The sequence below is a fragment of the Zalophus californianus genome, chromosome 6 (assembly GCF_009762305.2).
Source record: "Zalophus californianus isolate mZalCal1 chromosome 6, mZalCal1.pri.v2, whole genome shotgun sequence".
NCBI lineage: Eukaryota > Metazoa > Chordata > Mammalia > Carnivora > Otariidae > Zalophus > Zalophus californianus.
Window position 1 is genome coordinate 44013419 of NC_045600.1, and position 18063 is coordinate 44031481.

An 18063-nucleotide genomic window follows, 5' to 3' on the forward strand; every position below is an offset into this window, starting at 1 on the left:
CATTAGGTGGAGGAGGAACCATCAAAAGAGAATGAGATGAACAAATAATCCAATCAAGAAATGGGCAGGAGACATGAACAGACATTTTTCCAAAGAAGACATCCAAATGGCCAACAGACACATGAAAAAGTGCTCAACATCGCTCGGCATCAGGGAAATCCAAATCAAAACCTCAATGAGATACCACCTCACACCCGTCAGAATGGCTAAAATTAACAAGTCAGGAAACGACAGATGTTGGCGGGGATGCGGAGAAAGGGGAACCCTCCTACACTGTTGGTGGGAATGCAAGCTGGTGCAACCACTCTGGAAAACAGTATGGATGTTCCTCAAACAGTTGAAAATAGAGCTACCATACGATCCAGCAATTGCACTACTGGGTATTTACCACAAAGATACAAATGTAGGGATCCGAAGGGGTATGTGCACCCCAATGTTTGTAGCAGCAATGTCCACAGTAGCCAAAGTGTGGAAAGAGCCAAGATGTCCATCGACAGATGAATGGATAAAGAAGAGGTGGTATATATACACAATGGAATATTATGCAGCCATCAAAAGGAATGAGATCTTGCCATTTGCAACGACGTGGATGGAACTGGAGGGTGTTATGCTGAGTGAAATAAGTCAATCAGAGAAAGACATGTATCACATGACCTCACTGATACGAGGAGTTCTTAATCTCAGGAAACAAACTGAGGGTTGCTGGAGTGGTTGGGGGGTGGGAGGGATGGGGTGGCTGGGTGATAGACATTGGGGAGGGTATGTGCTATGGTGAGCACTGTGAATTGTACAAGACTGTTGAATCACGGATCTGTACTTCTGAAACAAATAATGCAATATATATCTTAAGAAAAAAAAGAAGAAGAAGATAGCAGGAGGGGAAGAATGAAGTGGAGTAAGTCGGAGGGGGAGACGAACCATGAGAGACTGTGGACTCTGAGAAACAAACTGAGGGTTCTAGAGGGGAGGGGGGTGGGTGGATGGGTTAGCCTGGTGATGGGTATTAAAGAGGGCACATTCTGCGTGGAGCCCTGGGTGTTATGCACAAACAATGAATCATGGAACACATCAAAAACTAATGATATAATGTATGGTGATTAACATAACAATAAAAAATTATTTAAAAAAATGAGATGAAGAGAGGAAGCAGATAGGAATGCGGAATTTCGGAAGTCAAGGGGAGGAGACAATATGAGGAAGAAAGGAACACTCGGCTATATAGAATGCTGTTGAGGGGGTCAAATAAGATGATGACTGAAAACTACCCACCAGATTTGGCCACATGGAGTTTACTGTGTCCTTAGCAAGAGCAGATTCTATAGGGTAGTAGGGCTGGAAGCCATATTATTTGGATGTTGGAATGTATGAACAGTGAGGAACTGGGAATAACTGTGTAGACGGCTCTTGAATTTGGCTTTATGGGGGAGAGAATTAAAAATGGTGGCTGGAGGGGGTGTGGGGTTGAGAGGGTTTGTTTTTGTTTGTTGCAGTTGGGAAACTTGTAGCCAATAAAGTAGGGAAATAGCCAATAAAGAGGGAAAAGATGGTATACATCCAAAGATGGTGTAGCCACTGATAGGACAAGTTTCTTGACAAAGCAGGAGGGGATGGGACCTAGAGCACAAGTAGAGAAATTATTAACCTTAGCTAAAACAAGGCACCATTCTTCCATGGTAATAGGAGAAAAGGATAGATCTATATATATTGGGTTGGTATATTTCATAGTGACAGGTTCCCCATTTAAAGCTTTTATTTTGGCTTGGAAATAGGTAGGGGGTCATTCATTATGTAGTTGTTAATAATTTTAAAGTTGCAATTTGTTTTTGTATAATACAGATTAAAATATTCCATCTGTTATTACAGAAGTCAGAAGTCTTCTATGTTTTACTACTATTAAGTGAGGGTTTCTTTCTTATGAAAGGTGCAGTTACCTCTTGCAGCCAAGGACGAGTAAACCCCTTCAAGGTAAACTCTTTCCAGTGATACTTAAAATGTGTTTCAATACATTTTTATACAGAGAAATATTTCCAAACCATCAGATGACACTCGCCAGACTTGGAGGCATTAAAGACTGATATGAAAACAGATGAAAGCAGCACTAGTTCACACTTGGGTTAAGAGTTATATGTTCTACTTATCTTCTAAATACCAATGGTTTTTGAAAGATAGTCCCTCTTTTCCATGGGGATGTGGTATATTTAATATGTGTATCCGTCTAATTTGTATTGTACAAAGTGTATTTAATTCCAAATGTGAGACCACAATATAGACCTAATAGATATTTTAAGGAAAAATGAATCTCTTGGGATTTTTTTTTTCTTCTTTAAACATAAAAATGCTAATAGTAGTTTGCTCTTTAGGTATCAGCCAATTCCAAAGAGCCAGCCACTTCAGTGAATTCAGCCCGTTCAAGTAATATTTTAGACAATATGAACAAATCATCCAAGAAATCTGCACTTAATCGAGCTACAAATAATGAAAAGTCTCCAGTTATAAAGCCTCTAGTTCCAAAGCCAAAGTCCAAGCAGGTACTATTTCAACTACCCACATCAGCAGTAAAGCAGCACATGATCTGTTTGTTTTGTTCCCTCTTTTTCAGGTATGAGACAGGAGGCTCCAGTTGTTTATTATTGATTGTCTAGTGAGGGTAGTGGTTCTCATCTGATTTTGCTTCAGAATCACTTTTTGAAATATATATATATATTTATACTCAGGGCCCAGGGACTCAGGCACCTATCTGGTTTTTAAAAAAATTTCCCAGATGATTCTAATGCATATCTTTGTTTAATGATGATGCTGTAGTACCTGGCCCCAATCTTGTTCTATATTCTGATTTTGCCTTCTAGTTTCCTCCCAGATTTGGTATTTCATCCTAGATTTGTCATTAGTACAGTAGATCTTTTATCTTTTCCATTTCATATAATAAAATTCAGCATTTAGAAAATATGGAATTTGTAGTTTTTTGGGGGTTTGTGTCTCTGGTCATGTTGATGTTCAGTTGAGAACCCCAGGGCTTCACGTGTTGGTATAAGAATTCTACATACATTTTTCCACATTTTTCAAAAGTTGATTGTAGTATACAAAATTGTACTACATTTTGTTGGGAGTATTCATTATGTTTGTTTTTACAGGCATCTGCAGCATCCTATTTCCAGAAAAGAACTTCCCAAACTGATAAGACTGAGGATGTGAAAGAAGAACGTCCTAAAAATTCATCATCTGAAACACCGGCTATGTGTCCTCAAAACACTGAAAACCAAAGGTCAGTACACAGACAAATTTATTATTCTTTTTTTTTTAAGATTTTTATTTATTTATTATTTGACAGGGAGAGAGAGATAGTGAGAGAGGGAACACAAGCAGGGGCAGAGGGAGAGGGAGAAGCAGGCTTCCCGCTGAGCAGGGAGCCCATTGTGGGGCTCGATCCCAGGACCCTGGGATCATGACCTGAGCCAAAGGCAGACGCTTAACGACTGAGCCACCCAAGTGTCCCCAAATTTATTATTCTTAAGATGTAATATCCCAATAAAAGGCATACAGAAACAGCAGTACAGAATTATTCAACTCTCTTGTTCATTATTACAAATAATACATTGACACTGGTAGTAGACATTCTGAACACATAATTTTAGGGAAAGGAAGCCATAAATATTGATTAATGTCTATTTATATTACTTACTAGGGTATGCCCTGATAAATTATATGTGTTTTAAATTGTACATATTTTGGGGCGCCTGGGTGGCTCAGTCAGTTAAGTGCCTACCTTCACCTCAGGTCACGATCTCGGGGTCCTGGGATCGAGCCCCGCCTCAGGCTCCCTGCTCAGCGGGAAGGCTGCTCCTCCCTCTCCCTCCGCTGCTCCCCTGCTCTCTCTCTTTCTCTCTCTGTCAAATAAATAAATAAAATACTAAAAAAAATAAATTGTACATATTTTATAATTCTTTTTTTTATCTTAAAATAGATATAGTTACATGGGAAAAACTGAAAAGATAGAAAAAAATGTGTGATAAAGAGTAAATATCTTTCCTGTCCACCCAGTTCCCCTCTTCACAATCACTACAACAAATTTCTTACATAGCCCTCCAGAATTATTTGTGTATGTTCAAACACTTACATTTATCTTTTTTTTTATTTTTACAGAAATGGTAGCTTACACATTATTCTGTACCTTGCTTTTTTTCACTTAGCAGCTTTTGTAGAACATCTCCTATTGCTACATAAAGAATTTCTTTAATCTTTTCACATCCACTGAATGGATATGGCATAATTTATTCAGTTCTCTACTGGTGGACAGAAGGTGGTTGCTAGTGTTTTGCTAATACAAATAGTACCACAATGAGTAACTTTATATGAATGTCCTTTCCCACATATACATATATCTATAAGATGGATTCCTGTATGGTTCAAGTTAATGTGCACCATAATTCCAATAGATATTGCCAAAATTTTCTCCATTGATGTTGTATCATTTTCTGTACGTCCTGCAATGTGAGAGTTCCTGTTTGTCTGTATCCTGTTTGTCTGCCAGTGCAGTATGTTACCACAGCTGTGAGAGCTATGAGAGCAAGGAGGGGATGGGTAAAGATCTTGAGAGAGAGAAAAATTTCAAATAGCTGGTTTGGGCAATGGAAAAAGAACCCACCAAGGATACTTGGAAAACATTTATTGGTCCAGAGGGGCTGAGTGGAATTGGAGACCTTGAGCGCGTCAGTATTCTAAAAAGAGCTAGAAGTGTAGAGTTCATGGTTGCTCCACTTGGAAAATACAAATGTAAGTAAAATCTTTGAATCGACCTTACAAGGGATTTTTCAGTTCATTTTTCCCGTGGTCTCCTGGCAGTTTTAAGTAATGCGTAGTATGAATATTAACAAGTGTAATTAATTGTGTCTCTCTTACTTTATATAGGTATGCAAAGACTAATCGTTAATTGTTAACCTGAAAAATCATAAAGCACATTAAACTGCATCTTAAGTATAAAATATTTTCACATAATTGCTATTTTAGGACAAAGACTGGGTTCCAGATGTGGCTGGAAGAAAACAGAAGTAGTATTTTGTCTGACAATCCTGACTTTTCAGATGAAGCAGACATAATAAAAGAAGGAATGGTTCGATTTAGAGTATTGTCCGCTGAAGAAAGGAAGGTAAGGATGATTTTGTTGAGATTGAGATCTTAGTAAATCCCAGGTTTTAAAAATTCTTACAGAAAATGCCTTTTTCTGTTTTTGGAAATTGCAGATATTCTGGTATAAACTCTTGGCGGAGAGGAAATTAAATAACTGAAATGTCAGCTTTGACTATATGGATGTGTAATAATTATTATTTAGTGCTGATGGTTAAATTTTGGGCAGATTTACTGTTTATATCTGTATATAAGTTCCTATATAATGTAAGTTAGGAGGATACCCCAAGAAAAAGTACATTACTTCTAAATCAAAAGCAAATTAATAAGTAAAAATGAAATTAATTCACATGTGTGGACTTTAGGGTTCTTGTAAGCAGAATTTTTTAAAATGCTATGTACTTCCACATTGAATACAAAGTGAGAATACTGGGCTGCCTGGCAGGCTCAGTCAGTAGAGCATGTGACTCTTGATCTCAGGGCTGTGAGTTTAGGCCCCACTGTGGGTATAGAGCTTACTTTAAAACAAACAAACAGAAAAACCCAGAATGAGAATACTGCTTTTGGGGGGAAAGGTGGTGTTCTGTTACAGCCTTTCATTTGGAAATTAGGACAGGTGGCTGGTACCTATTGCTCCTCATGTAATTTCTGCCACGTGAGGGAGGGCTAGGAGCAGCTTTCTGGTGCAAGGGGAAGGAATGCCAATTAAATCCTCAGATTTCACTTCCCCAGGGATGACAGTATGCAGCACGGGCACCTGGTGAAATAGATACTTTACCTTGATAAACTGGGTTTTAGGAGTAAAGGTATTACAAAATGAGGAAGCTAGAAACTGGTTTAACCACCTCTATCCTCATTAGAATTTCACTGCCAACTTTGTGCTTCTCACTTTTTATAAGAATGAATAAGAGGATAAAAATTCTAAAGACATAGATAAAATGGCATCTGAATGGTCTTATGCAGTAGAAGAGGAAGAGACTTGGTAAAAGTTGTGATTGTGTTTTTGAATACTTAGAAATGTAATCAGAATTGTTAAGGTAAACCTTAAACATTTGCTTAAATCCAGTGTGTTAATGTGAGAAATTCTACAGCTCCAAAGGGTTCCTTTTCTACAGTAAAGAAATGGGAAAGGAAACAAAGTGGAAGTAGGAACTATTACATATTAAAATAGATTTTAAGAGACAGAGGGAGGGGCGCTTGGGTGGCTTAGTTGGTTAAGCATCTGACTCTTGATCTCTGCTCAGATCTTGATCTCAGGGTTGTGAGTTCAAGCCCCACATTGGGCCCCATGCTAGGTGTGGAGCCTACTTAAAAAATCAGTCAGTAAGAGACAGATGGAAACGACTGAGCTTTGTAAGGTTCTTTGCTTAGTGAATAGAAGCCAGTCCTGAAAGAATATCTGAAATGTCATTCCTGAAATGACAAAGTGATAGGGATGAAAAACAGTACCGATTACCAGGAGTTGGGGCCTGGGTGAGAAGTGTAGGTTTTGGGGGCAACATGAGGGATCCTTGTAGTGATGGAACTGTTTTGTATCTTGAAGGTAGAATCTACTTTGGAATTAAACATACACACACATAGGAGTAGAAGTAAAAAAGAGGATTGTATTGATGTCAGTACCCTGGTTATGATATTACATTAGTTTTGCAAGATGCTACCATTGGGGAAAACTGGGAAACTGGTACACGAGATCCTTCTGTATTTCCTACAACTGCATGTGAATAATCTCAAAAAGTTTCATTTTTAAGAAAGTACCTGCAGTTGTAGTATTTTGCACTTAATATGGTTAAGTACAAGCAGAGTTTAGGTTAAAATATTAGAGGTAGAATGTAAATTTTTTAACATGCTCTGCAATTAAGTAATAAGAGATTCGTTAACAATGAGGGCCCTTAATGATTAGCTTAACAATTCAAGTGCTAATTATGCTGCCTTTTTTTTTAATACTGCTTTTTATAGATGGGATTGTTACCTGGAAAAGTAAGGAAATCATTTCCTTCCTATTTCTTTGTTATTGCCTAAAAATCTTTTCTCCTCCCATATTTTGACGAAGGCATGGGCTTCCAAGGCCAAAGGAGGAACTACAAGTGATGGAGCTGAAGCAAAGAAGCGAAAACATGTGGTTGATGAAAGTCATGAAACTGAAAATGAGAAAGAAAAAGCAAAGGAGAATCTGAGTTTGCCTAAAAAGCAAAAACCTTTAGATCTTTCTACCAATCAGAAACTGTCAGCTTTTGCATTTAAGCAGGAATAGAGTTAAAGAGAGTAGAAAAGTAGGTAGTGGATTTTTTTTCTCATCATTGATGAACCTGGACTTAAAAAAAAATGTTTAGAAAACTCATTATGTATTTTTAAAAAAGTTTAATGACAACTATTTGTCTTTATAAGATAATGTAGTAATTATATTGGTGTAGGGAACAGGGCATGTATAAAAACCATCATCTCTGCAGATTACTCTGCCCCCAAATGGAGGTACATTCAGAAACATTGTGATTAGTCACTGACTTGAAGCTACTGGCATGTCCCAGTGGAAGCCAGTTTGATTTTGTTTCTTACCTTCAAAATCATCAAAGCCAAGGTCTTAAAACCTCTGAGCACTGAAGTACCTTCAAGGGGTTTCCTCGTTTGGTTTATGTCATGTACTGAGAAGTACTATAGAAGTTGTCTTCCAGATTTGTTACCATAGGGACCATGTTTTTTAATGTGGACCCGAAACATGTAAATAATTTTGTAGATGAGATTTTTTTCTTTTGTTTGTTTCAGAAATTTCTTCATATATGGCTTTCACTTGTCTGTGTAGTGCCTGGTTTTTAAAAAATAAATGACTTTCACATTTCCATATTTAGCTTGCTGTGGTCTTAACATTGTATTTCCATGAAATGAAAATGTTTCTAGAAAATACAGTTTATGCTTACTGCCATAATTTCCACCATTGCCCCCATCCTGCTACACATCATACACATGGAAAAGAAGATTGAAGATACTGTTTTGATACTATTTCAGCCCAGGGCATAATGTGTTTCCTGGTAAGATACTCTGGTTATCATCATCATCAGTACTTTCCTGAGCAAGTCTTTGAAGCCTTGATAAGAGAGTAGTTAAAAGTTAGGGAAGGTCTTTAACTCCTCTTTAATTTTGAACAAACAAGATTTAATTATTTCATGCATTTTTGGTTATTATTCTAAGCAGAATTTAATACAAATGCAGCCACTTAATGAGAGCAGAGTACACAGGGGTGGGAATGGAGGGGGGTTGTAGTAAAATAAAATCAGATGGCTCAGAATTGAGGATGGTTTTATATGTTGGAAGGAACATAATATGTTGAAAATTCAGATGTAGAAACCAAAGATATTCCTTATCATTATGACTAAGGTTAGGAAGGAATACATTTCTAATTTTTTAATTAGTAGCTGGTATAGAGAGACATTATAGTGCAGTGGTTAGGAGCACAGATTTCAAAGCCAAACAGCCTGGGTCTTGAAGACTCACTGTAGTACCTACCAGCTGAATAAACCTTGGACAGGTTTCTAACCTTTGACCACTCATCTGTAAAATGGGTATAATAATAGTACCTACTTTAGGGTTATGAGAATTAAATGAGATAAAAGCACTTAGTTCCTAGTACATAGTAATGTTTTATATAAATGTCAGCTATTACTAGTTATACTATTGGCTATTTAATGTTGCTTCATCATTTGATTTCATTCTGAATACTATATGAATTTTTATTTTAAGACCTAAGGTAAAAGTTTATAATACTTTGGAAAACATGTTTGTAGACATGCATTTGTTTTTATTTCCTCAACTTTATTGTACATAGGATGTAATCCTTCAGTGTTATATTACAGTTCCATAGGAATCTGAGAATACTAAGGATTTGCAAAAAAAAAAGTGTTTTTAATCCGTTTATTTGCTTGAAGGAACATTTTTGTATTGACTTAGTTTAAATTATAAATCAAAACTTGGAAACCAAGATACATTATCTTTATTCCTTTGCCATATAAGATTAAACCTTTAAAAAGAATTTTTTTTCAGAGAATTGGGACTTAAGGATGGGAAAATGGAAATGAATGAATATATTAACCACCATCATGATATCAATAATATTGCCTATTCTGAGCTTATTATGTGCTGTAGAATATAGCCATTTGCTTAATTTCATTCTCTAGTAGTAAAAATTTCTCAAAGAGGAGGTTATTTTAATACTTGATATTCATCAAAAGATCATCATATGATTATTCCAGAAAGCATGTGAGTGGGCACTGAGTTACGCCTGCCGACTCTGGGGGCTATGGTAATCTCCAGCCCATCGTATCAGCACAGCGCCTTGTGGTGAGCTGCTGTCACTAACATGGAACAGATCCCCATAGGCAAAAAGATGCGACCCATCCATGCAGAAAGTATCTTAATCAGTGACTGGTTGTCTTATGGGTCTTTTTTGTTTTCTCTCTGCTTTATTATAGAAGTATGTAATTTTTCCTCAGGTTTTTATTTTGAAAATTTTCAAACCTACAGAAAATTTCAAGTAGTACAGTGAACATATTATACCCTTTATGTACCTTGACTTACTCTTGACATTTTGCAATATATGCTTTATAAATAGGGTTTTTCCCAAGCCATTTGAAATATGCATCAAGACATTTCACCCCTCAGTGCCTCAACATGTGTCCCCTAAGAACAGACATTCTTCTACATAACCACAATATCATTATACCAAAGAAATTTAACAGAAGAATATTATTGCCTCAGATGCATTTCATGTTAAGATTTCCCCCAAAGTATCCTTTAGCCTTCCTCCCCCAACCAATCTAGGATCAATCAAGAATCCTATATTGAAAAAATTTTTTAAAAATCCTGCATCATGGGTGCCTGGGTGGCTCAGTTGGTTAAGCGACCCTTCAGCTCAGGTCATGATCCTGGAGTCCTGGGATCGAGTCCCACATCGGGCTCCCTGCTTGGCAGGGAGTCTGCTTCTCCCTCTGACCCTCTTCCCTCTCATGCTCTCTATCTCTCATTCTCTCTCTCAAATAAATAAATAAAATCTTTAAAAACCTGCATTGTGTTTAATTAGAAGTACATAGATTTTTTTTAGTTAAAGTATAGTTGACATACAGTATTCTCTTAATTTCAGGTGTATAACAGTGATTCAACATATATATATACATTAAAATAGAAGTACATACTTTTTTAAAAAAAGATTTTATTTATTTGAGAGAACACAAGCAGGGGGAGGGGGAGAAGGAGAAGCAGACTCCCTGCTGAGCAGGGAGCCCGACATGCAGCTCAATCCCAGGACCCTAGGATCATGACCTGAGCCGAAGTCGGACACTTAACCAACTGAGCCACGCAGGGGCCCCAGAAGTACATACTTTTTATTTTATTTTATTTTTCAAAGATTTTATTTATTTATTTTCCAGAGAGAGAGGGAGAGTACAAGCAGGGGGAGTGACAGGCAGAGGGAGAAGCAGGCTCCTCACTGAGCAAGGAGCCCAATGTGGGACTCGATCCCAGGACCCTGAGATCATGACCTGAGCTGAAGGCAGACGCTTAACCATCTGAGCCACGCAGTGTCTCCCAGAAGTACATACTTTTTCATATGGGAAGAATGAGGAAGACTATCACCCCCAATCCTAATATCCAGAGATAACCACTGTTAACATTTTAGTGTATGTCATTAGGCTCTCTTCTGTGCATATGTTTTCTTTCACATAGGTATGCTGTCCAAATTCATGTTCCCAAAAGGTGTAAAAAAAAAAAAAATCCAAAACAACTCAAGCCTAAAATTTAAAGTGTCACCTTTTGTTGGTAGTGGTCCTGTTGTTGATACCAATTTCTACCTTCTCTGGAACTGTATCATAAAGGGCAAAAACTGATGGAATTGAAAATAAACATAATGGAATCAGAAAGCCAAAAGTTGGTTCTTTGAAAGACAAATTAGGAAAATATCTGGCAAGATTAATCATAATAGAAAAAGGGTGATAAGTTATATTAGGAATGAAAAGGAATGTATTAACTACAAATGGTACGGATTTTTGAAAGAGGCCTATCATGATCAGTTTTATGTGTCAATTGTCTAGGCCGCATTTGCCAGTTATTCAATGAAACACTAACCTATGTATTGCTATGAAGGTATTTTATAGATTGTATTATAATCAGGTGACTTTAAGTGAGATAATCCTAGATATTCTGGGTGGGCCTGATTCAGTCATTTGAAAGACTTTAAAGAGCAGAACTGAGGCTTTCCTGAGGGAGAAGAAATTACACCTGTAGACAGCAGTTTCAGCTCAAGCCAGATTTCCTGCCTGCCCTTCCTGGAGGTCTACGCTCTGGATCTAGGGTTTCAGACTTGCCTTCCAGTCTCCACAATTGTGTGAATGAATTCCTTGCAATAAATCTAATATATTTCTCCTACTGGTTCTGTTTCTCTGAACACTGACAAAGGCAGGGCTATTATAAATAACTTTATGACAGTAAACTGGAAAATTTTGATGAGGTAAACAAGTACCTACAAAAGCAGAGCTTAGTAAAAGTGACTCAAGACATTGAAAGACTAAAACTTATACTCTGACCTACAAAACGTTGTTGAAAGACATAGAAGAAGACCTAAAGAAATGCAAAGACACCCTGTATTTATGGACCAGAAGACTTAACATTGCATTATTAAAATGGCAATACTCCCCAAACTGATCTACAGATTCAATGCATTCCTTCTCAAAACGCCAGCTGGCTTTTTTTTTTTTTTTTTTTTTTTTGCAAAAAATGACAAGCTTATCCTAAAATTCATACAGAAATTCAAGGAACCCCGAATAGCCAAAATAGTCTTGAAAAAGAAAAAACAAGTTGGAGGATTCACACTTCACAATTTCAAAACTTACTATGAGGCTATAACAATCAAGACAGTGTGGTCCTGGTGAGAGAATAGACCTATAGGTCAACGCAATGGAACTGAGAATCTAGAAATAAACTGTCAACATTTACAGTCAATTGATTTTTGACAAGGTTGGTGGGGCAATTCAATGGGGAAAGGGTAGTCTTTTCCACAAATGGTGCCAGGACAACTGGATACATGCAAACACATACATACATTTTTTTAAAAGAATTTGTCAGAGAGCACGCATACAAGCATGGGGAGCGGCAGGTGGAGGGGGACCCCGCTGAGCAAGGAGCCTGATGCAGGACTCGATCCCAGGACACTGAGATCATGACCTGAGCTGAAGGCAGATGCTTAACCAACTGAGCCACCCAAGCATCCCCATACATATTTACTTTAAAAAAAAAATTAACTCCAAATAGATTAAGACCTAAATGTAAGCTAAAAAAATTTTTAGAAGAAAACAAGTGGGGGTGCCCTGCTGGGCAGGAAGCCTGCTTCTCCCTCTCCCACTCCCCCTGCTTGTGTTCCTGCTCTTGCTCTCTTTCTGTGTCAAATAAATAAAAATCTTACAAGAAAAAAAAAAAAGAAAACAAGTGTAAATCTTTGTGACCTTGGATTAAGCAATAGTTTCTTAGATATAACATCAGGAACACAAGTAACAAAGAGAAAAAAATATGTGGGTGGGGGGCTGGGTGAAACAGGTGATAGGGATTAAGGAGTGCACTTGTCATGATGAGCACCAGGTGATGTGTACGGAATTGTTGAATCACTATATTATATACCTGAAACTAATATTACACTGTATGTTATTTAACTGGAATTAAAAGAAAAAATTAGATGAAGTCAACATCATCAAAATTTAAAATGTGCTTCAAAAACACCATCAAGAAAGTGAAAAAAAAAGCCATAGAATGGGAAAATTTTTTTGCAGATAATATCTGCTAAGGGACTTGCATCTAGCATATATAAACAACTCTTAAAACTCAATAAGGGACAACCCAATTTAAAAGTGGTCAAAGGACTTGAACAGACATTTCTCCAAAGACAATATACAAATGGCCTATAAACACATGAAAAGGTGCTCAGTATTTAGCCATCAGGAAAATGCAAATCAAAACCACAAAGAGATATCACTTCACATCCACTAAGATGGCTATAACTAAAAAAATGGACAATAACAAGTGTTGGTGAGGAGGATGTAGAGAAATTGGAATCTTCAGATACAGGAATGTAGGAATTGAAAATGGTGGTTTTGTAGTTCCTCAAAAGGTTAAACAGAATTATCATATGACCCAGCATTTCCACAACTAGGTATAAATCCAAGAGTAATGAAAACATGTACACACAAAAACTTGCACATGAATGTTCAGAGCACCGTTATTTATTTATGATAGCCAAAAAGTAAAAACAACCCAAATGTTCAACATGTGATGCATGAATAAACCAAAGGTGGTGTATCCATACAATGGAATGTTTGGCAATAAAAAGAAATGGAGTACTGGTACATGTTACAACATAGATAAAATATGAAAACATGGTAAGTGAAAGAAGCCAGTCACAAAGATCATGTACTCTATGATTCCATTTATATGAAATGTCCAGAATAGGCAAATCTATAGAGACAAAGTTTTGGTGGTTGCCTAAGGGTACGGATTAAGAGGAAAGGGTGAGTGACTGCTAATGGGTACACGGTTTCTTTTTGGCGTGATGAAAATGTTCTGGAATTGGGTGTGACAGTGGTTGCACAACTCTGTGATTTACTAAAAACCACTGAATTTATACTTTAAGTGGGTGACTGTATGGGATGTCTTCTATGAAGTTATTTAAAAAACTGATTTGAAGAAAGGAATATCTGAATAGTCTAAGCAATTTTAAAAACTTAGTCTATATTTAAAATTCTTCTCAAAAAAATATCAGGCTAGATGAATTTATTTTTTTAAGATTTACTTATTTTAGAGAGAGAGAGAGAGTGCATGGGGGCAAGGTAGGGGCAGAGGGAGAGGAAGAATCTCTAGCAGACTCCCTGCTGAGCACAGAGCCTGATTCGATGAGGGGCTCGACCCAGGGTTCTATTCCACAACCCTGAGATCATGACCCTGAGATCACAACCTGAGCCAAAATCAAGAGTCAGAGGCTTAACCGACTGAACCACCAGGTGTCCCAGGCTAGATGAATTTAGAAACAAAGTCTATCAACAGTCAAGTAAAAATTCCAATCTTACCAAATTATTTATAGCAGCTGTCCTAATCATAATATCGAAAACTGGCAAAGTTCTAGAAGGAAAATTATAAACCAAATCTCACTCATGAACATGGATGAAAACTCCTAAGTAAAAATTTTAGTAGGTCAGATCTCACAGTGTGTGAAAAAAAATACAATTTAGTTATCTCATTGACTCAATTCTAAGGATATACCATTGATTTAACATTAGAAAGTTAGTTAATGCTTATTAAAGGACAAAAATTGCATAAAGTCATGTGTCTTGTTTAGAGGGATTTGTGCCATTCTGTTTTTTTCTGTCACTTTGTGGAATTAACTTTGTATGTCAGTGAACCATGTTACCCCAGGACTTATAAGCACACCAAAGTATTTTGATGAGGAGGATAATAAAATAGGCATAGATTTAAACTACTAGAAAACTTATTTAAAAAGGAATGATGCTATTGTTCTTTTAATTATAAATTATATTTCATTTAATAGATCTCTGTCTTCTGTTTTCTCCTAGTATATTTCTCTGTTGGAATTCATGTGTCTCTATTGTAGTTATGGATACGTGTTGATCTCACCAAGAGACCCAGGTTTTCTTTTCTTTTTTCTTAAGATTTTATTTATTTATTTGACAGAGAAAGACACAGTTAGAGAGGGAGCACAAGCAGGGGGAGTGAGAGAGGGAGAAGCAGGCTCCCCGCTAAGCAGGGAGCCCACTGAGGGACTCCATCCCAGAACCCTGGGATCATGACCTGAGCCGAAGGCAGACACTTAACGACTGAGCCACCCAGGCGTGCTGAGACGCAGGATTTCGAGGGCAGGAATCATGGTGGTAGATGGTGGCATAGTAGACACAGTGCAAGCTTTGGAGTCTGATGGGCTTGGGGTTTATATCCTGCCTCTACCTCCTCTACTACTGGAGCTATATGGCTCTGGGAACCACTTAACCTCCCTGACTTTCTTTGCCTCTGGTCCTTCTAACAAAGATGACAATTTTCTGCTTAGACCTCCTTCTGAGTCTCAGAGAACCCGCGCAGGCCACATCCCCAGAAGGATAGCCACATATCACTTGCCACTTGACTTCACTTCCCCAGGCCACAGCTGCACTGGAAGTGCACACCTAACCCCAATATTCAGAGGTCCAGTCTCTCTCCCAGAAACTTGGGACTCGGATACAGAAGCAGAATCAGTTAAGCTGAGGAACTGAGCTGCATAAGTATGTAGAAATGAGTGCCATAGCCATAGCAGGGGAAAGCTAAACTTCTGCGGAAGCAGAGAAATGAATGGGCAGGAGAAATCCATCTAGTGAAAGTGGAAAAGTAGGGGAAAAAATGAAAAACAAACAAAAATTGCCATGTCAGTATTATCTCAGCTGCTTTGGGGCTCTGATAACAAAACCCCTCGAGAAAGAAGGTTGAAGAGCTGGCACTTGAATTTTTAGAGTGTGGAGCAGATTAATGGCAAATGAAATGTTTTGCCTAGGGTTGGAACCTACCCCCCACCCCCAAGAGTGTTCCTCGATGAAGACAGCTGGATTGGAATTGATATAGATGGTTTTTCTAAAAAGGGAGGAGTATTCGTGTGGTTCAATGAGATAGAGACTCTTCATGACATCATTTCTCCCTCAAATTAAATGCTATAGCAGCTGATTAAAAATAGTAGCTGGGTATATCTAGAATATATAGAGAACTCTTAAACTCAGCATTAACAACTAAATAAAACGTACCGTCCAATTACAAAATGAGCAAAAGACATAAACAGACATTTCACCAAGAGGATATACAGATAGCAAATAAACACATGATAAGATGTTCAGTCTCATTAGCCATTAGAGAAATGCAAATTAAAACTACAATGAGACAACATTACACACATAATCAGAGGAGCTAAAATGAAAAATAGTGACAACACCAAATGCAAGTGAAGATGTAGAGAAACTGGATCACTCACACAGTGCTGGTGGGAATGTAAAATGGTACCACCACTCCAGACAATAATTTGGCAATTTCTTTCAAAACTAAAATGGACTTACTATGTGAGCAGCAAGAGTCCTAAGAGGACTCTTAGGCACTTATCCCAGAGAAATGAAAATTTACTTCACACAGGAATATCTCTGTTCATAGCAGCTTTGTTCTTTTTTTTTTTTTTTTTTAAGATTTTTTTATTTATTTGAGAGAGAGAGAATGAGAGAGAGAGAGCATGAGAGGGAAGAGGGTCAGAGGGAGAAGCAGACTCCCCGCTGAGCAGGGAGCCCGATGCGGGACTCGATCCCGGGACTCCAGGATCATGACCTGAGCCGAAGGCAGTCGCTTAACCAACTGAGCCACCCAGGCGTCCCGCAGCTTTGTTCTTAATAGCCTCACACTGGAAACTATCCAAATGTCCCTCCATGGCTAAATGGTGAAACAAACGATGGTATATTCATATCATGGTACGCTATTCAGCAACAAAAAGGAACAAGATATGCATCCGTACAATAGTTTGGATTAATCTCCAGTAAATTATGTTGACTGAAAAAAGCCAGTCTCAAAGGCTATTTTGTCTCTGTTCCACTGTATGATTCCATTTATATAATACTCATAAAATAATATAATTGTAGAGTTGGGGCACAGAGGAGTGGTTGCCGGAGTTAAAGATGGGGAGGGGAGGGATGTGGCTATAAAGCAAGTCTTGAGGTGATGGTACAGTTGAGTATCTTCATCATGCTGATGGTTTCACGAGGCTTTACACATGTTAAAGTTGCACAGAGCTACACACACACACACACACCACAAAATCTGCACTAGTAAAATCTGAATAAGTTGAGTGGAGTGTTCCAATATCAATTTCTTGGTATTCTACTTATAGTTGTTTAAGGTGTTAACTTTGGGGGAAGATCGGGAAAAAAAGCTGAGGATATCCCACAACTGACAATGGAAAACCCTACATGGCATTTGTAGCTAATGGGAGAGAATTTATATTCCTGACTCCCAATAGGGTTATAAGCTCTTCAAGGGCAGACCTATTTTTGTGTATCTTCAAAGCCTGGCGCAGTGCCTCTCCTAAACAATGTTTTCCTCATGGACACTAATAAACGATTTTGAGCCCACAACTGGGTAATCTGAATGATCTTTGTCAATACACCAAGAATAATATTCATTATGCCATTTTAAAGTCATGATTCATTTGTAGAAAAATAAAGAGATAGTAAGTAAAAAAACTTTATTAAGAAAGTTAACAAGAATTTATAATAACAAACCACTTCAAATGAATATTGGCGCACAAACAGTAAGAAAAATAGAAAGGATGCCATCATACATCCTTTTAGCGAAGCAAGAGAGTCCAGGTTTTTGTCACAAAATATTGTGTAGTAATAACATGCTTCCTGTCGAACGAATGACTAACTGGATGAAAATGCCACATTTCCTTTTTGTCCTAAGACATATATAGGTCACTTATTTATTTTTGAGTTTGAGAAAATTCATCGGTAACACCATCATCTGAAAACTCATAATCTGACATTTCACTTATATGATCAATTCCACCATCTTTAAAGTCTAGAGTGCTGCAATCTGTGTCTTCTGATTCATCTAAAAATTTTGAAACATCTCTTCTTGTCAATTCTTTTTCCTTCGCTACTATGGTTGGAGAATGAGAAATTCTGAAATTTCAACTTGTTCTGTGAAATCTTAAAGCAAACTATAAAATAGTTCCTCCAGTCTTCTTTTATTCCTTCTTGAAAACTGATGCAATACTTTGGGGAATGCGGTAAGAAAACTGAAAGATGGGGCGCCTGGGTGGCTCAGTCGTTAGGCGTCTGCCTTCGGCTCGGGTCACGATCCCGGGGTCCTGGGATCGAGCCCCGCATCGGGCTCCCTGCTCGG

The 18063-nt window shown here is 37.7% G+C and overlaps 1 protein-coding gene across 10 annotated transcripts in view; it reads left to right on the forward strand.

Annotated features, from left to right (window-relative positions):
• WDHD1 (WD repeat and HMG-box DNA binding protein 1) overlaps window positions 1-7957 on the forward strand; it is a 58316-nt gene extending 50359 nt beyond the window's left edge. For all 10 annotated transcript variants that reach the window (XM_027570891.2, XM_027570893.2, XM_027570892.2 and 7 more), the window contains 5 exons: window positions 1922-1965; window positions 2361-2528; window positions 3132-3262; window positions 5005-5143; window positions 7172-7957. In XM_027570891.2, the coding sequence (XP_027426692.2) occupies window positions 1922-1965; window positions 2361-2528; window positions 3132-3262; window positions 5005-5143; window positions 7172-7372 (683 nt within the window). In that variant the 3' untranslated portion in view covers window positions 7373-7957. The remainder of the gene's footprint in view (window positions 1-1921; window positions 1966-2360; window positions 2529-3131; window positions 3263-5004; window positions 5144-7171) is intronic.
• Window positions 7958-18063: the final 10106 nt, after the last annotated feature.